This window comes from Ornithorhynchus anatinus, chromosome 17, assembly GCF_004115215.2.
Source record: "Ornithorhynchus anatinus isolate Pmale09 chromosome 17, mOrnAna1.pri.v4, whole genome shotgun sequence".
Classification (NCBI taxonomy): Eukaryota; Metazoa; Chordata; class Mammalia; order Monotremata; family Ornithorhynchidae; genus Ornithorhynchus; species Ornithorhynchus anatinus.
In genome coordinates this window covers 37,606,092-37,626,208 of record NC_041744.1, presented here as the reverse complement: position 1 = coordinate 37,626,208, position 20,117 = coordinate 37,606,092, and the positions used below count along the sequence as shown (strand labels likewise).

Genomic DNA, 20,117 nt, shown 5'->3' with positions numbered 1-20,117 from the left:
GTGCGGGTGGACTCCCGTGGAGGCCGGCCTCGGGGCGGCTGATCCGCAGCCCCATTTCCTCCCCGGGGGGCCGCTCGCCGCTCTGTCCCAGAGGAGTCTGGGAATTAAGCGCTCAGTACAGTGCTTTGCACAAAGTAAGACCTCAATACATACAACTGAATGAATGAGTCTAGGTCCCGTCACGGGGATGACAGTCGCGGCGGAGGCCGCGAGCCACCGGGAACTGATGCTTCCTCTCTTCCCGATGGATTCTAGAATGACACGACTCAAAACCTGAATAAGCGGCTCGACTGCGCCGCTCACGCGCTCTCTGCCCTGCCAGTCACGTTTTTCCGGGGACGCTCGGTGAGACAGCCAGCACTCGGACGGGCAGGCAGCGGAGCAGCACATCCTTAAACTGTAAGATCTCCGGTGACAGGGTTCGGATCTGCCAACTCCAGTTGCCGAGTGCAGTGCTCACGTGAACTGTAAGCTCTTGGAGGGCAGGAACCGTGCCCAGTTACTCTCGTACTGTTCCAAACACTTAGTACCGTGATCTGCGTACAGGAAGCGCTCAACAATCACCACCGACCGGTAGGCCGCCTAGCGCACAGGCAGTCTTGGCCCCCCGTGAGGCGACTTCCGACAGAACCCAGGCCTCCCGACAGTGAAGGTGGCATTTAAATGCTCGCTATGCGCCATGCCCTACATTAAGCACTTTGGGTAGACACGAAATACTCAGGGTCCCCATGGGGCTCGCAGTCTAAGGAGGGAGAGTCCCTATTTTACAGTGGAGGAAACAGACAAGGAGACGTGAAGGGACTTGTCCAAGGTCATACAGCAAGTAATTGGCCGAGCCAGGATTAGAACCCGGGTCCTCTCTGCTTCCCGGGCCTGGGCTTCATCCACTAGGCCATGCTGCTTCCCAGATGACCAGAGCAGTGCACTTTTTACTGGTCCAGCAGCAGTGAGCTTTTTATTCATTCATTCGATAGTACTGATTGAGCGCTTACTATGTGAAGGGCACTGTACTAAGCGCTTGGAATGTGCAATTCGGCAACAGATAAGAGACAGTCCCTGCTCAGTGACGGGCTCAGAGTCTAAACGAGGTGAGCAGGAAATGTATCTACCAACTCGATGGTACTGTCCTCTCCTGAGCGCTTAGTACAGAGCTCTGGACACAGTAAGCGCTCAACAGACATCACTAAAACAGCAGTTATGTGTCACTCACACCGCTAGCTTCACACCGCTTCAAGACCCATAGAGTAAAACTACAGTGGCCAGGGAACATGTCTACCGACTCAGTTATAGTGTCCTCTCCCAGGTGCTTAGAGCAGTGCTCTGCACAGAGTAAGTGCTCAATAAATACGATGGCTTGCTTTTTTTTTTTTTAAAAAAAAAAAGGTATTTGTCAAGCGCTTACTAGGTGTCAAATACTGTTCTAAACGCTGGGGTAGATACAAGTAAATTAGATGAGACACAGCCCCTGTCCCACACGGGGCTCACAGTATAAGTAGGAGGGAGAACATGGGAACTGAGCCCCCCGAGCAGTGAAGTGACATGCTCAAGGTCACGCAGCAAGCAATCGGCAAAGCTGTGCTTAGAACCCAGGTTCTCTGACTGCCAGACCCGTGCTGCTTCAGATACCACTTGGAGCTCTTTATAATAAAGGCGGATTATTCCGCCACAGTTGACCGAGCAGCTCAAAGAGGTGTTTAACGTCTGCATTCCAGGTTTGATGGTTATTCTCTGCTCACACCCTGTAGAGGGAAAGCCCGGTAGCCGGGGCCGAAGTACCTCCTGAATCGAGCTCTCAAGAACCAGACTTCCCATGGACCCTTTTAACGCTATTGGTGAAGCCTCGGTTTTGTCCCTTCGTCAGAGCCCTTCTGAAATCACACCTCCTCGGGGACAGAGAAAGAGGGGACCTTCCTCATTCACTTCTTTTTCCTCGACCCCAACTCTCGCTTCAACGCTTCCGCGGCAACTAATCCCGGCTCCGCCGCTTGTCTGCTGTGTGACCTTAGGCAAGACACTTTACTTCTCCGAGCCTCAGTTACCTCAATGGGAAAATGGGGATCAACAACGTGAATCTCCTATGGGACATGGACCTTTTCCAACCTGATTAGCTTAGATCTGCCCCTAACACTAAGTACAGTGCCTCGCATCCTATGGAGCAATTAAACGCTACAGAGTTGGCTAATCGCCAGCACCTTTATCGCTGCTGAACCAATCCTCGAACACGCCCAATTACTTATGCACTCACTAATATCTGCATCTCTCTCTCTCCTTCGTCTGTCTCCCCCCAGCTAGACTGCACGTTCCTGTAGGGCAGGAAAAGTGTCTACTAACTTAACCTATTCCCTCAAGTGCTTCACCTCGAGCTCTGCACGCAGCAGGAGCTTAATAAATAATACCGATTGGGCTTCTTATCATACATTCCTTCCTTTCTTGATCCCAGTTTCCCTAAGAAGCCCAGCCAGCTGAGACCGACAACGTGATTTCCTCGAGAGGCAGACACTTCCAGTCCAGAGAAGCAACGTGGCCTAGTAGAAAAAGCAGAACCTTGGGAGGCAGAGGATCCGGCTCTGCCATTTGCCTGCTGGGTTACCTTGGGCCGGTCACCGCTTCTCTGGGCCTCAGTTTCCTCTCTGTAAAGTTGGGGTGTTCTCCCTCCACTTAGATCGTGAGCTCTGTGTGGGAAGGGCTGTGTCCGACTTGGTTATCTCGTATCTACCTCATTCATATTTACTGGGCACTTACTGTGTGCAGAGCAGTAGGTGAAGCAGTAGGTGAAGATAGAGTTAGCAAACACATTCCCTGCCCACAATGAACTCAGAGTCTAGAGTGGGGAGACGGGCATTAATATAAATAAATAAATGACCATGCTTAGCACCGGGTAAGCACGTAAACACCACAATTATTATCAGGTTCTCTCTCTTGGGCATTTCTAAGAAGCAAAGCAGATGACCAAACTCTCTCGCGTGGAGAAACCATCCCAAGTAAGTCAGTCGTATTTATTGAGCGCCTAATGTAGGCAGAGCACGGTACTACGTGCTTGGGAGGGTAAAACACGAAAGAGTTGGTAGACACGTTCCCGACCCACAGTGAGTTTACAGACCAGAGGGGGAGACGGACGTTAATATAAATAAATGGATATATATGTAAACGTTGTGGGGATGAAGGAGGGGTAAAGAGAGGGTGCAAATCCAAGTCAAAAGGTGATGCAGAAGGGGATGGGGGAACAGGAAATGAGGCCTTAGTCAGGGAAGGTCTCTAGAGTCAGCATTCCGTTGGCGCTAACCCAACAGACGACGGGAAGGAAGAGAAGGAATTTTACCGTGATTCGCCATAGTCTGTAGGAGTCGATCAGCCACTTCTTGAGGGAAGGTGCCAGGTTCCTGCAAGCACAAGGTGCCATCTTGTCTTTCAGAACAGAATTTCTCAAGATGAGTACTCAAGAAATTCAAGCAGATGTCAAGCAGGGAGTAGGGAGATGCCTCCTCCTGAGGAAAAAAGGGAACACCAACCTACAAGTTAGTCTCCTCCGTAAACGGCAGAGTCCGGCAGGCAAATACCGACCGTGATCGTATTCCAGAAATCTATCTCAGTAATTTATGGAGGAACGTCGTTATTAATAGAACCGTATTTGGGAACCGTGGAGTTCTGTTTTTTTAACTACACTTCTCACCCTAGGTTATTAATAAACCAAAGCATCCAAAAGACATTCTGATTTGGCAATGAGTGGCCAGAGGGCCGTGAGGAAAAGGACACAGAGGAAGGTAGAAGGATTTTCGGTCCGAACGACATTCACTTAAAGATATAAAAGGTCAGAGCAGCTTCCATAAAGACACAAAACTGGACATTCACATGGAAGGTGGATTTTTATTAAGACCTCATGTTTAATTTCACTGCAAGATGACCTTTAAAGTTCAGAAACTAAGAACGGTGGAATAAAAAAAACCATAAGAGAGAGAGAAATAATTAACGGACAATGGAGCATGAAAATCCAGACAACTTGATTCTGAATTAAGCATTTTCTTGAACGGTACTTAAAATAAACTTTTATGAAAGCTTCCTCCTCATAGAAAAGTGCATTCTAGGCATTTCCCTGGGTTGCCAGAAGCCAATAGTATTAGAGAGAAATGAACGGTAACAAACTTGTTCAATTGTATTAACTTGGCTATGAAACAGTAAACTTTCAGACTTTCTATTTAGAAGCAGAAAATAGAATCATCTTTTTCATCTTGCTGTGAAAAAGGTTCTGGCCTCTAGACTGTCAGCTCCGTTTGGGTAAGGACTCATATTTATTGAGCGCTTATTATGTGCGGAGCACTGTATTAGTCACTTAGAAGAGTACACTATGAGAGAGTTGGCAGACACATTCCCCGCCCACACGAGCTTACAGTCTACCAATTCCACTATAGTGTCCCCTCCCAAGGGTTTGGTACAGTGCTCGGCCCATAGTAAACACTCAATAAATACTACTGAATGGTGGATTCCAGGGTACACCCACAGTGTGGGCGGTGTATCCAGCCAAGAGGAGGCCTAGTGAAAAGAGCCCGGGCCAGGGAGTCAGAGGATGAGGGTTCTAATACTGGCTCTGCCAGGGGCCGGCTGTATGACCTCGGTCAAGTCACTTTACCCTAGGCCTCCATTTCCTCACCTGTAAAATGGGGATTCCATCCTTGTTCTCCCTCCTACTAGAGACCGTGAGCCCCGTGTGGGACAGGGACCCTATCAGACTATCTACCCCAGGGCCTGGCAGTGATCGGCCAGAAAGGCAGAAGGAGAACCAGGAGAGGACTGCGTCTGACACCCATTAGATTTGGCAAGAAAGAGGTCGTTGATGACCTCGGAGAGGTCAAGGAAAATTCCAGATACCCATTATGTGGTCTTAGAATTGGAATCCTGGGAGGTCTCAAACTCTCTTTCCCTTCCCTCTTCCTTCATCTTCAGAGTCATCCTAATCAGAAAATGTTCACATGCACTCAGTCGTATTTATTAAGCGATTACTGTGTGCAGAGCACTGTACTAAGCACTTGGGAGAGTACAATACAACAATAAACAGTGGCATTCTCTGCTTACGAGCTCACAGTCTAGAAAGGGGGAGACAGACATCAAGATAAATAAAATTACAGGTATAAGACTCTGAAATATATATATATATATTTGTAATGGTATTTGTTACATACTTACCATGTGCCAGGCACTATACTAAGCGCTGGGGTAGATACAAGATTATCAGATTGCACACAGTCCATGTGCCACATGGGGCTGACAGTCTCAATCCCCATTTTCAGATGAGGTAACTGAGGCACAGATGAGTTAAGTGACTTGCTCAAGGTCACCCAGCAGACAAGAGGCAGAGCCAGGATTAGAATCCAGGTCCCTGTGGCTCCCGGGCACTTATTTTTTCCACTAGGCCACATGCTTCTCTTTCAGCTCCTGGCTGATTTGATTCTCCAAGTTCAAGTGTATGAGGGAGGGGAATTACTATTCCCATAATTATCTAAATAATCATCAACATGAATACAAATATCGCTATTTATTTCCCAAATGGCAAATTATCAGTTTTAGTTCCCCACCTTTCGAACAGCATTCCCTCCAACCAAAACGTTTTGGGACAACTAGACTTTCAATCAATCAGTAGTATTCATTGAGCGTTCACTGTGTGCAGAGAACTGTACTAAGCGCTCGGGAGAATACGACAGAGTTGGTCGACAGGTTCCCTGAGCCCAAGGAGTTTATAGTCTAGAGGAGGAGAAAGACAAATTATGGAAGCGCAGGTCCGTCTTGAACTCCTGGGAGACAGAAATTAAATAAATTACGGATACGTACGTAAATCCTGAGGGGCTGAGGAAGGTGTGAATAAGGGGTGCTAATCCAAGTGCGACGCAGAAGGGGGTGGGAGAAGAGGGAAAAAAGGGCTTAGGCAGAGAAGGCCTCTTGGAGGAGACATGTTTTTAATAAGGCTTTGAAAATGGGATGAAGATCCTGTTGGACATTGCTAAAATACAGTGCTTGCTAACAAATTCAAAGGAAAAACGAGACGGGCCGCAGGTGACGAATGAAACCTTTAACCTTAACCTCTCTGCTTTGACCTCTTTCTTGGCAATGGCTACTGCTTTGGTGCCAGGGGCAAGTTCCAATATTATTACATCTCATCAGAGCGTTTTACTATTTAGATTTCAAGGTGGAAATAGTTATCCTTCATGTTCCTTTAGCAGTGTTCTCAAGAGCGGCCACGTTCTCCGTGAAATAAACAAGCGTTCTCTGTGTTTGAGCAGAATAGTCAAAACGTGCTCTGTTAGTCCCTTAGGCAAACACAAAAAGCTACACTGTGTCTGTTTATAAATGGGGAAACACAATATTCAAGAGGTCGCTTAAACCATGTTGGAACAGTGCAGAGTACACCCAGGGGTAAAGCAAATTTGACCACCAGTTGCTTCTGGAGAATGACAGCAAGGAGGGTGGAATAGCTGGACATTTTGTTCATATCTTGTAAAATGTTTTAACCTCAACCCGTGTCACTCCCTAACTTTCCCGTCCCGGTTGATGGCACCACCATCCTTCCCATCTCACAAACCCATAACCTGGGCCTTTATCTTGGACTCCTCTCTCTTTTTCAACCTACTCAATCAATCGGTCACCAAATCCTGTCGGTCCCACCTTCACAGCATCCCTAAAATCCTCCTTTTCCTCTCCATCTAATTGCTACCACGGGAATACAATCACTCGCCCTTTCCCGCCTCGATTACTGCATCAGCTTCCTTGCTGACTTCCCAATGCCCTGTCCCTCCCCACTCCAGTATACGCTTCACAGATCATCTTTCTACGGAAACGTTCGGGACGTGTCACCCCCCATCCACTTCCGTATCAAACCAAAACTCCTCTCCGTTGGCTTTAAAGCTCTCCATCACCTCGCTCCCTACCTCACCTCGCTTCTCTCCTTCTACCACCCAGACCGCACACTTCGCTCCTCGCAGTCTCGCGGTCTCAGTAACAGGGAGAAGAGGTCCCGAATCCCCCATTCTGCAGTCGAGAAAAACGAAGGCACGGAGAAGTTAAGCGACTTGCCCAGGGTCACACAGCAGGCAAGTGGTGGAACCAGGATTAGAACCCAGGTCCCGATGCTCTCAGGCCCATGCTTTATCCACCAGACCTCACTGCTTCCCAGAATCCACATCTAGACCTCCCAAAGCTCCAATGAGGCAATCCATCACGCAGCATTCCTTCGTAACTCTCAGCCTTTCTAGCAATCGCATCACCTCGAAGAAGTTTCCCCAGTTTCCACGTGCTGGCAACCCAACTGTAGGGTAAAATAAGAATGATGGTATTTGTTTAAGCACTTACTCTGTGCCAAGCACTGTTCTAAGCACTGGGGTGGATACAAGCAAATCAGGTTGGACACAGTCCCCGTCCCACGGGGGGCTCGCAGTCTCAAACCCCATTATATAGATGAGGTAACTGAGGACAGAGAAGTTAAGTGACTTGCCTAAGGTCACCCAGCAGACATGTGGCGGATTGGGTTTAGAACCCATGACCTTCTGACTCCCAGGCCCAGGCGTACCCAGGGCTGGGCTCCCGCCAGGTTTGATTACCTTCCCGACACCTCGAGGGTGGAGAAATCAGTTCCCAACACACTGGCCTATCAAAGGAGGTTTAGCATATTGGGGAAATCGGGAGAAGCTACTTCCTGATCAGGAGAAATGGAGCAACAGGAATTTGGAGACCGCAAGACATAAAAATAAACCTCCATTTAAGACAATTTTTTATGACATTTGTTAAGCATTTACTACGTGCCAGGCAACGTATTAAGTGCTACGATAGATACAAGCTAATCGGGTTGGACGTGGTCCTTGTCCCACACAGGGCTCGCAGTCTTCATCCCCCTTTCACAGGCGAGGTAACTGAAGCACAGAGAAGTGAAGTGACTTGCCCAAGGTCACACAGCAGACAAGTGGAAGAGCCGGGATTAGAACCCAAGTCCCTCTGACTCCCAGGCCCACGCTCTATCCACTCGGCCATACCGCTTCTCACAAACGCCAAACACCAGATAGCAACGCAACAGAGAGGGAGAATTTGGGATTCGACAAACTACCAGGTGGGATATACGCCTAGGAGCTGATGACCTCAATCAATTCAAATAGAATTCAGATTTGGGGTACCCCTCTGGGTGTCTGGAAAAAGCTTCACACCACTTGGCCCATAGGGAAAGAAGCAAAAATACCCTTGGGTGGTAGGTGGGTGAATCTGGGAATCACAGCGCGTCCGATGGGGGACATGGGAACCTCACTTATCATTCACATCCACGCATTCACCACAGGTGCCAGAAAGCAAGAAAACTCATATTTTAATTTCCTCTGCCTCTTCTCGGTTGGATATCCCCTACCGGAAAGAGCACGGGCCAGGGACGTGGGTTGTAATCCCCGCTCAGCCACATGCCTGCTGTGTGACCTCGGGCAAGTCACTTCACTTCTCCGTGCCTCAGTCACCTCATCTGTAAAACGGGGAGCAAGACGGTGAACCTCAAGTGGGACAGGGACTGGGTCCAACCTGATTAGCTTGTACCTACTCCAGCGTTTAGAACAATGCTTGGCACACAGTAAGCACTTAAATGCCACAATTATTTTTATTAAAACAGCTCGGAGGGAGGAGGGAATCTACATAATCACTACTACATAATGACAGTTGACGTTATAAACCCACGGTGAGAGAATAGGGTTTCACTTCCCATTTTACGACAGGTCGAGTACGCCACAATGAAAGGAAATACAGCCAGCGAGTCGGGAGTGTACGCTCGATGTGGGCAGGGAATGGGTCTGTTATCTTCTTATACTGTAACTATCCCAAGAGCTTAGTACAGTGCTCTGCACGCAGTAAGCGCTCAAGAAACAGAATTGATCCACACTGAGTGGGAAGTATACTAGCTTTGATCCCACTGAACTAACGATGCTTTCGTTTCACCTTCTAGACTGTCAACTCGTTATGGGTAGGAAACATGTCTGTTAATTCTGTTCTATTGTTCTCAAGCCCTTAGTACCGTGCTCTGTACTATACTCCTCCCTCCTCATATTAGACAGATAAATGTTCTCCCTCATGTCAAAGCTTTATCGAAGGCATCTCTCCTCCAAGAAGCCTTCCCTGACTACGCCCTCCTCTCTTTTCCCACTCCCTTCTGCGCTGCTCTAACTTGCTCCTTCATTTATCCTTCCTCCCATTCCTTCCGCATACATGTATACATCTGCATTTTATTTATCTATTTATTTGTATTAGTGTCTGTCTCCCCCTCTAGACTGTGAGCTTGTTGTGGGCAGGAATGTTACTGTTGTTATACTGTACTCTCTCCAGTGCTTAGTACGGAGTTTTGCACACAGTAAGTGCTCAATAAATGCAATTTAACAAATGAATGCTCTGCATAGAGTAAGCGCTCCATAAATCCCACTGATTGATTTCACTGTCACTGAGCAGTTTGGAGCACGATTCTCTGCCATCATGTGATTTAAATTTTTTTTTTTTAAGAGGCTAAAGGAAACAGCCCAAGGACCAGTTCACAGCCTCACTCAAAGCTGGCCTAGGTAGGACCCTGAATCAACTGGGAAACTCTGGCCTTTTTTTTAAAAAAAAGGTATTTGTTAAGCGCTTACTATGTGACAGGCATTGTTCTAAGCATTGGGGTAGATAGAAAGTAATCAGGCAGGACACAGTCCATGTACCACATGGGCCTCACAGTCTAAATTCCCATTTTTCTCTGAGGCGCAGAGAAGTAAGTGATTAGGCCAAGGTCACACAGCTGACAATTAGCAGAGCTGGGATTCGAACCCAAGTCTACCTGACTCCCAGACCCATGCTCTTTCCACTAGGCCACACTGCTTCCCACCGCTCCCCTGGTTGGGTGTGGGCCTGGGGGCGGGGGAAGAGAGTCCAACATTTCCCCCTTCCTCCCTCCCACAGGATCCCTGTGCTCAACTTAATGCTCCTCTCCTCAGTCCTCCTCTCTAATGGTTCTCCGGCAGATACCAGACGGTCTGGGCTCCAGCGGGCCTAAAGGCAGGGCAGACCCAGGTGACCCACTCGGGGGACGAATGGAAAAGCCACTGGCTGGCCTCACAATGGCTGCGATAGTGCCAATCCTCAGGGAATGTCAGACACTCCTGCAACAGAGCCAATAATAATTACAGTGGTGTTTATTAAGCACTTACTGTGTGACAAGCACTAGACATAATCAGATCATGTATATATCTATGATTCTGTTTATTTTGATGCTATTGATGCCTGTCTATTTGTTTTGTTTTGTTGTCTGTCTCCCCTTTCTAGACTGTGGGCCCGTCTCTATCTGTTGCCAAACTGTACTTTCCAAGCGCTTAGTACAGTGCTCTGCGCACAGTAAGCGCTCAACAAATACGAGTGAATGAATGAATTGGCCCCAGCCCCGGTTCCACATGGGGCTCACGGTCTATGAGAGATCTCTGCATCCTCATTCTACAAAGACGGGGAACCTGAGGAACAGCGAATCCATCGGTCGATCGATGGTATTTACTGAGCACTTCCTATGTGCAGAGAAGTGAGGTGACTCACCCAGGGTCACCCAGCGGGACAGTGACCGAGCCGGGATTAGAACCCAGGTCTTCCGGCTCCCAGGCCCAGACTTACTACGTCCCATTTCGGCTGATGCATGGGAACGAGGGGGCTGGTTCCTACTGTTCTAGCTTCATGATTCAAAGAGACGCAACAGGCGGAAAATCATGACAACGTAGTGAGGCACAATCTTCCTCCTAGGTGCTGCACTCTCTCATGTCACCAGCGACTTCTTCCTAGCCAAGTCCAGTGGGCTAATGCCCTTGACCTCTCAGCCGGCTGCTGACCACCCCCGTTTCCCAGACTCTCTCTTCCCTGGTCCCCTTCTCTCCTGGTTCTTCACCTACCTCTCTGACTGTGCCTTCTCAGCATCCCACCAGAAAGAGTGTGGGTGCTCGCCAAGAGTCAGGTTTTGCACCCCCAGCTCTTCCTCATCACGCATTCACTTTCGCCTGGGAGTCCCCATTTGCCAGCTCGAAGGGACTCAGCTACCTCCAGGGTACGGCCGACTCTCCCTCTAGCCCCAACCTCTCATCCCTGCTCTCTGATGTCCCATTCCTTCAATTCTGTTCATTGAGTGCTTACTCGGGGCGAATCACTGTATTAAACACTTGGGAGAGCACGAAAGAACAATAAATAGATGCGTTCCCTGCCCACAATGAGCAACCCAACCTGCACACTTGACTGCTCTAATGCCAACTTCCTCAGTGTACCACGATCTCATCTGTCTTGTTGCTGACCCCTCATCCACATCCTCCCTCTGGCCTGGAACTCCCTCTCTTTTCATAGCCAACACACCCAACCTTCACAGACTTACTAAAAAAAAAAATCACACCTCTTCCTTGAGGTCTTCCCTGATTAAGCCCCCTTTTCCCCTACTCCCTCTCCTTCCTGTGTCACCTAGGCATTTGGATCTGTATCCATTAAGCGCTTGATATTTCACCTTGATATATATGTCCATATCTGTAATTTACCTTAAATGTCTCTCTCCCCCTCTACACTGAAAGCTCCTTGCGGGCAAGGAATGTATCTACCAGCCCCGTTATACTGTACTCTCCCGAGCACTTAGTACAGTGCTCCGCACACGATAGGCGCTCAGTAAAGACCGCTGACTGACCGATCCGCTCTGCGATCAGGCATTTCCTCCAGCCTCCGACTCACCTTTCTGCCACTTTAAACTCTCCGGATCTACAACTGAATTCCTCACTCACCATCCCCCCAGCCTGAACGACCAGACTACCTCCTATCTACCCCAGCGCTCGGTACAGCGTTTGACACGGAGCAAGGGCTTAACAAACGTGACCCTCATTTTTGTTGTTTACTGTTGTGACGATTTCTTGTTATTGCAAGAAGCCACCTCCTCTTCCTAATTTATCTATCGCAGTGGACGTCACCACTATCCTCCTTGTCCCAACGGCCCTGATCCTCAACACTGGTTACTAATTACATTCAGTCTGTACCTAAATCTTGCTCTTCTTTCCCCCCACAGCATCCCCTGGATCTGTCCCTCGTCCCCCTGCAGATAGCTGCACCCTTATCCGGTTCTCGCCACAGCCCAAGAGACTATTTCTTCAACCTTTTCACCGGCCTCGCTGCCAACCGCCTCTCCCCCAACCAGTCAGCGCTACGCATACGGTTACTCATTTCACAAGTTTCCACTCTTCAAAAACCCCCAGTGAATCCACAGGGACGTCTTTCTGGCTCCCAGGCCTGTGTTCTATCCACTTAGACACACCGACTGATCCGGGCACTTTTCATAGCACTGACTGCCTGTCATCAACTTCCTCGCTGGTCTCCCCGCCTTCAGTCGCTCCCGATCCCGGTCCGTACTTTCTTCATTCATTCATTCGATTGCATTTACTGAGCGCAGAACACTGGACTAAGCGCTTGGAAAGTACAATTCGACATCAGATAGAGACAATCCCTACCTGACGACGGGCTCACAGTCTGTGGGGGGAGACAGACAACAGGACAAAACAAATAGGCATCAATAGCATCGAAATAAAGAGCATTATAGATATACACACATCATTACTAAAATAAATAGAATAATAAATATGTACGTATATACACAAGTGCTGTGGGACGGGGGGGAGGGGGTAGAGCAGAGGGAGGGGGTCGGGGCGATGGGGAGGGCAGGAGGAGCAGAGGAAAAGGGCGGCTCGGTCTGGGAAGGCCTCCTGGAGGAGGAGAGCTTTTTGAAGGGCGGAAGTGAGCTAGTTCGTTCTGCTGTCCAGTTGGTTTTTCTAAAATATGATTCTGCACACATCTCCCCACTCTTCCAATGACTCCCCACACCCAGCAGAAACTCCTGACCACTGGCTTTACGGCACTCCGATCGATCGGCTCTCTTCCCCCATCACACCCCAACCTGAAATCTTTGTTCCTCTCGGACGAACCTACCCACTGTTCCTCATTTTCGTCTCTCCCGCCGTCTTTCGCTCATGCCCTCCCCCGGTCTGAAGCTTCTTACCCATCCAAATCCCCATCTTCTGAGCCCTTCTGCAACGACATCTCCAACCGCGGCCTTCCCCGATGAAATTTCTCTTCTCCCCGGTTTATATCCCCTCAACTGTCCCTTCCACCTTCACACGCATGTCCTTCTAACCTGCCGCCGCATCACACTTGGGGATCCGTCTCCTCTGTTAGATTGGAAGAGCCTTGAGGGCAGGGTCCACGTCTCTGAATTTTACTGGCCTTACTCCAACCTTTAGGACAGGGCTCTGCACACAGCAGCTACACCAGTAGACGCCCACTGATCGATCTCCTTCCTCATGTCTGCTGTGTGACTTTGGGTGAGTCCCTTAACTTCTCTGGGCCTCAGTTACCTCATCTGTAAAAGGAGGATGTTGTAAGAGGGAGAGCCCCATGCAGGACATGGATTGTGTCCAATCTAATTAACTCATAGCTACCCCAGCGCTCAGATCAGTGCTTGGCACCTAGTAAGTGCTTAACAAGTACCATAATTATTATTCTTATTAACCAGAAACTCTTGAACCTCAGCCTTCAGGCTGTCTACCAGCTACCTATCTCCCTCCTCCTTATCAGCGCTCTTCACCTGCTCTCTTCAAGGCAGGACATCTGCTTCATCCTCTCCCTCTCTCCCTTCCACGTTGGCCTCTCCGGACTCTCTCTCCAACCCCGAACTCAAGACCTGTCTCCTGCCTGAAACCACCCGCCCCCGCCTACTTTGGGTCATCCAACTCACGCTCCCCCCGATCTCGGAGCCCTCCCGCAAACCCACCTATACCTGGAGACCATCTCCGCGTAAGTTCCACTTTCCCAAGTCAGAGTCATCCAACAGGTGCCTTCGACACATCAATGGACTGATTTTTCCAAATCGTCCTGTCGTACTTTCCACGGCTGCGGCATCGTTCTTTCTCACGCTCCCACAGTTTGCATTCCCCCCCCCCCCCCCCCCGACAGATTGCGCTGAATAAAAACCAGCAAACGACTGCAAGAAGCCAGCCATCCTTGCAGCTCCCTTTCGACCCACGATCGGCACCAACGCTATCCACGGGACTTTTTAAGCAGCCGCAAAGTGGCAGGCAAAGGTCTGCGGCTCTTAGCGGAGCACAAGAGCACCGTCCCGGTCCTTGGGGAAAATACGTGTCGTTCTCGCTACACCATGAGTTTTCACTGCGCTATCGGGCTGTATCACAGCGGGAGAATTCCAGAATCCGTCCTAGTATCCCGTGATCTCCCGGCCAGTCCAGGTAGCTCCAGCGTGGGAAGAGTAAGGTCGTAAGCGTACACGTGGCGCGGCCGAAGGACAATCTGCTCTGCTTCCCGACCCCTGCCTCGGCCTCCGCCTCCCATCTCCGCGCGAGGGCTTGGTGGGGTGCTCCGCACATAGTGAGCGTTCAAGAAGTACCACCGGCGATCTACAGCGTCGCGTGTTTTCCCAGTGAGAATCCCGAAAAAGAGCCGGCCGACGTGGGCGGTGAAGATCCCGGCGGCTACCGAGGCGTAAGCGCTGCCTCCAGCGGGCCAGCACCGACACGCCGCCGTCAACTCTGTCCCGCGCGCACTTTGTTTAATCGTGCTGCACCCCCTGCCTCCTCACCCGTCGCAACCTCTGACCCCGGAGGGGGTCTGAACTGGCCAGGAGGGCATATATCTGTAATTTATCTATTTATTTATATCACCGTCTCCCCCTCTAGACCGTGAGCTCGCTCTGGGCAGGAATGTGGCTGTCTAATGTTGTCGGACTCTCCCGAGCGATCAGTACAGCACTCTGCACACGGGAAGCTCTCAAATACGATCGTACGAACGAGTGGAGGAGGAAGAGGAGGCGCGCTGGGGACCGGGCAAACCGACGGCACGATCCGCAGCCCGACGGAACGGACGGGAGCCCGGGGGGCGGGGGGATCTGGGTTCTAATCCCGAGCCCGCCACCAAAGTCGGGTAAGCGGCTTCACTTCTCCGGGCCTCAGTTTCCTCATCGGTAAATCAGGGATTCGACACCCGTTCTCTTCCTCCTCGGAGGGCGAGCCCCACGTAGGGCCGGGACCGCGTCCCATCAGATTATCCGCGTCCACCTCCGGAGCCCGGCACCCAGTAAGCGACGAAGCAAAAACCATCATCGGCAGGTCAGGGATTCGAATCCCGGCTCTGCCACTTGTCAGCCTTATGACGGTGGGTGAGTCACTTAATTTCTCTGTGCCTCGATTCCCTCATCTGTAAAATGGGGATTAAGACTGTGAGCCTCACGTGGGACGAGCCGATGACCCTGTATCTACCCCTGCGCTCAGTACAGTGCTCCGCACGTAGTAAGCGATTAACAAATATCAACGTTATCATTACTCAACCACACGGGTTTGGGCCCTCAAGCCTCCTAAGACCGCTTAAAAAAATCAAATAAACGGAAGGATCGGTGGTCCCCGATCACCCCGACGGGCATCTGGACCGTAAGTGGCGCGTGTCTGCCGGTAGCGTCCTCCGCCCAGCGCTTAGCCCAGTGCTCTGCGCTCAGTACACGGGACCATCTGATCGTCGCCGGGGCCGGGGACCTTTAGGAAGGGGGCAGCGGCCCGACGGAGGAGTAGCGGAGGGATGGGTTTCGCCACCGTCCTCCGGGACGAGGTCCCGCGACGGGCAGCGCCGGCCCGGGCGGTCGGTACGGTGCCTGCTGCGTAGTGAGCGCTCCCCCAGCGCCCCCCCGCCGAGAAGAGCAGTGGGCGCGGGGCCCGCCGCCCCGGGAAGACGTGGGCAGGGCCGCCCCTCGTCTCCGGCGAGGCCTGGGGGCGGGCACGGGGGGCGGGCACGGGGGGAGGCCCGGCCGGCCCTGCCGCTTCTCCCCGTCCTCGTCCTGCCGGGGCCCGGCGGGGAGGGCGGGGGTGAGCGCACCTGCCCCCGGAGCCCCGCAGCGCCGCCGGACAGGCCGGTCCGGGGTCGGGGCCGGGGTCGGGGGGGCGATCACCGACGGCCCGGTGGGTCGGTGGGTCGGTGGGCAGGGCGCAGGGCGCAGAGGGCAGGGCCTGCCCGTCCGGAGGCGGCAGGCCCCGGGCGCCCCGTCCCCTCCTCTCCCCTCCCCCCAGGACCGGCCCCCGCCGACCCCGCACGGATGGCGCTTACCATGGCTGCGCCGGACGCTGGGGCGGGCGGACGGAGGACGGAGCACGGCCCCGATCCCGGCCCCGGCCGCGGCCGCACCTGGAGGCGGCCAACAAGGAGCCGCGCAGCCGCCGCCGCCGCCACCGCCACTGCCGGGCTTAAAGGGGACGCGGCCCCCGAGGCCCCGGCCCCGCCCCCGGCCCGCAGCCCAACCCCGGCCCCGTTCCCGCCCCGCCCCGCCCCGCCCGTTCCCCTCCAGTCTCCGCCCCCTTTCTCCCTCCCTCCCTCCCTCCGCCCCGCCCGCTCTCCGCCCCCGCCCCTGGCTCTGCCCCCTGACCTTCACCCCGGCCCTCCTCCTCCTGCTCCTCCTCCTGCTCCTTCTTCTTCTCCTTCTCTTTCTTTTCCTCCTCCTCCTGCTCCTCCTCCTCCTCCTCCTGCTCCTCCTCCTCCCCCTTCTCTTCCTCTTCCCCCTCCTCCTCATCTTCCTCCTCTTCCTTCCTCCTCCTCCTCCCATCCCCCCTCAGCCCTCGGCTCGGGGGACTTCCTCCAGCCGGGATCCTCAGTGGCAAGAGCCCCGGCTCGGGAGTCAGAGGCCAGGGGTTCGAATCCCGGCCCTGACACTTGTCAGCTGGGTGACTGTGGGCCAGTCACTTCAATTCTCTGGGCCTCGGTTCCCTCATCTGCAAAATGGGGATGAAGACTGGGAGCCTCGCGTGGGACAATCTGATGGCCCTGTGTCTACTCCAGCGCTTAGAACAGTGCTCTGCACAGAGAAAGCACTTAACAAATACCAACATTATTATTATTATTATTATCATCCCGGGCCAGGCCAGATCGGAGCTGGGAGGGGAACAAACCCTCGGCCCAGCCGGCGAGACGCCCCCGCCCCGGGCGCCAACATCTTCCCCTTTGCCCGGCCCCGTTCTCTACCCCGCGAAGAGACCCTCTTGGCCCTTCCCTAGCCCCTTATCCCCCTCTAGGTCAGCAGCGCACTGAGGAGCGCTTAGTACGGTGGTCGGCCCGCAGTAGGCGCTCAGTAAATAGCACTGAGTGTGCGAGCAGTTGTATTTTGAAACTGGGCAGTGCAGATCCCAAGGGGCCCCCTCAAGATGGCCTGACCTCCAAACCTGGGGCTCCCCGGAAAGGTCACGGTGGGGGACGAGTGGGGGAGGGGACACCGCCGGCAGCCTCGGCTTCGTTTGGGTCTGCGGTAGTCATTCGTTCGATAGTATCTATTGAACGCTTACTCTGTGCAGAGCACTGTACTAAGCACTTGGAATGGATAACTCGGCAACAGGTGAAGAACATCCCCACCCAATGACGGGCTCCCGGTCTTAAACGGGACTCACATCACAGTCTAGTCCTGATGGTGGTGGTGGTCACGGTGGTCATGATGATGGTCATGGTGGTGGTGGTCACGGTGGTCATGGTGGTGTGCCAGGGCTGAGGGGAGATTGGAGCGGTTACTAGATCGGGGGAAGGGGGGGGAGGGCAGAGAGAACCAACACCCCCCACCACTGCCACCACCAACCTGGCCACCCCGCGAAGCTTGGGTGAAGGAGAGGCGGGCGTGAGACCTCACTGAGGGAAGACCCTCCCTACCAGCTTCTCCCCACCCTCTGGCACATGGCCACCATCCCCGGAACCGCCTCCCTCCCCAATCCTGCCGGCGCCATTCCTGGGAGTGCCAACCGCCTCCCGGATCGCCCCATTTCCCGGCCGACATCCCGGCTTCATCGGGGACGTCCCAAGCTGCTCCCTTAAAACTAAAACCGACCTTCCCTCTTGCAACCCCCCAAATAGTAACTGAACAGCCCCCCACTTCCTGCCCTTTATCGACCCAACCAGTCCTGACCCCTAAATCAAGTGACCCAAAGAGCCCCTTCTCCATCAGAGGGCAAGCTGCCAGCTGGCTGAAGTCAAAAAGGCTTGAATCGATCCATTGGTCATATTTATTAAGCTCTTTCCAGGTGCAGAACGCTGAACTGAGCGCTTGGGAGAGTACAATGTAACAGAATGGCCTATTTCTGGCACCCGTTATTTACGTGATCTTGGCTTTTGGAATGGGGCCCCAGGATGATGCACTAAAGGAGACGATTTTGTCTCATCCTATGATCGGCATCGGATTCAATGTCAATCGCTCAAAGGTACTGATTGAGCACTTTCTTTGAGCAGAGTATAAGCATTTGGAGAGTGCGGTGCCCAGGAGAGAAGTGACAGGGCACAGACCAGAACAGGCCAGTGGCCCATCAGTCCATCAGTCTCCCCCCTTTTCCTCTGCTCCCCTTTCCCTCCCCATTGCCCCGACACCCTCCCTCTGCTCTACTCCCTCCCCTCCCCACAGCACTTGTGTATATTTGTACATATTTCTGACTCTATTTTATTAATGATGCATATACATCTATAATTATATTGATGCCTGTCTACTTCTTGTGTTTTGTTGTCTGTCTGCCCCCTCTAAACTGTGAGCCCGTTGCTGGGTAGGGATTGTCTCTGTCTGTTCCTTTCCAAGCGCTTAATCCAGTGCTCTGCACACGCTAAGGGCTCAATAAATACGATTGAACAAATGAACGAATCGGCATGCCGGTTCTACCGTAAATTACTTCCTAGACAATGCTCTCTTTTTCTTTCGGGGCCAAGCTGAGCGTCCTGGCCCTCGGGCTCTGAGGGCTGAGGAGAGGACTTGGTCTCGGCCCACCTGTGCCCGAGGCTGAGGGGCGGGCCGCCAGCTGGGGGAGTTCCGGGCGGCCGGGCGGCACCGGTGGGTCCGGCCCCTCGGCGACCCAGCGTGGCTCCGGGCCGGGGAAGCCAGCGGGACTGTGGCACTTGGCGGCTTGTCCTCACCTCCCCTGCCACCCACTGTCATTCCTTGCTTCTCCTGACCCCGACTTTCCCATCACTGTAGACGGCACCACCGTCCTTCCTGTCTCACAGGGCCTTAACCTCGGTATCGTCCTCGACTCCTCTCCCTCATTCAACCCTTATAGTCAATCCATCACTAAATTCTGCCAGTTCGACCTCCACGATGTCAGTACAATCTGTCCTTTCCTCTCCATCCCAACTGCCCACTACATTAATCCAAGCGCTTCTCCTCTCCCGTTTCGATTACTGGATCTGTCTTCTTGCTGACCTCTCAGCCTCCCGTCTCTCCCCACTCCAGGCCATACTTCACTCTGCTGCCCGGATCATTTTCCTACAGAAACGTTCAGGCCGTGTTTCCCCTCTCCTCGAGAACCTCCAGTGGTTGCCCGCCCACCTCCCCATCAGAGAGAAACTCTTCACCACTGGCTTTAAAGCCCTCAATCACCTTCCCCCTCCTACCTGACCTGGCTAACTCTCCTACCGAAACCCAGCCCGCACATTTCTCTCCTCTAATGCTAACCTTCTCACTGCACCTCAATCTCGTCTATGTCGCCGCCGATCTCTTGCCCACGTCCTGCCTCTGGCCTGGAACACCCCTCCCTCCTCTTACCTGAGAGGTGATTACTCTCCCCTGGCCTTAACAAAGACACGTCTCCTCCACGAGGCCTTCCCCGACTAAGCCCCCCTTTCCTCTTCTCCCACTCCCTCTGCGTTAACCCCGACTTGCTCTATTCATCTCCCTCCCAGCCCCTCAGGATTTATGGACATATCTGTAATCTGTAATTTATTTCTCTTGAGGTCTATCTCCCCCTCTAGACTGTAAGCTCGCTGTGGGCTGGGAATATGTCTGCTATACTGTTATATCGTACTCTCCTCAGCACTTAGTATTCATTCATTCATTCATTCAATCATATTTATTGAGCACTTACTCTGTGCAGAGCACTGTACTAAGCGCTTAGAAAGTACAATTCGGCAACAGATAGAGACGATCTCTACCCAACAATGGGCTCACAGTCTAGGACGGGGGAGGCAGATAACAAAACAAGTAGACAGGCATCACTGGCATCAAAATAGATCAATAGAATTACAGATATGTACACGTCATTCATAAAATAAATAGAATAATAAATATGTACAAA

General features: G+C 52.4%; 1 protein-coding gene across 3 annotated transcripts in view; it reads right to left on the bottom strand.

The window, feature by feature from the left end:
• Positions 1-17,482, bottom strand: part of ZYG11B (zyg-11 family member B, cell cycle regulator) — a 60,571-nt gene extending 43,089 nt beyond the window's left edge. For 2 of the 3 annotated variants that reach the window (XM_029081902.2, XM_039914461.1), the window contains exons 1-2: positions 17,466-17,482; positions 3,320-3,485 (exon numbers count right to left, since the gene is read on the bottom strand). In XM_029081902.2, the coding sequence (XP_028937735.1) occupies positions 3,320-3,400 (81 nt within the window). In that variant the 5' untranslated portion in view covers positions 3,401-3,485; positions 17,466-17,482. Of the gene's footprint in view, positions 1-3,319; positions 3,486-16,137; positions 16,240-17,465 lie in introns of those variants that run through there. The other variant, XM_029081903.2, reaches the window with a different exon arrangement.
• Positions 17,483-20,117: the final 2,635 nt, after the last annotated feature.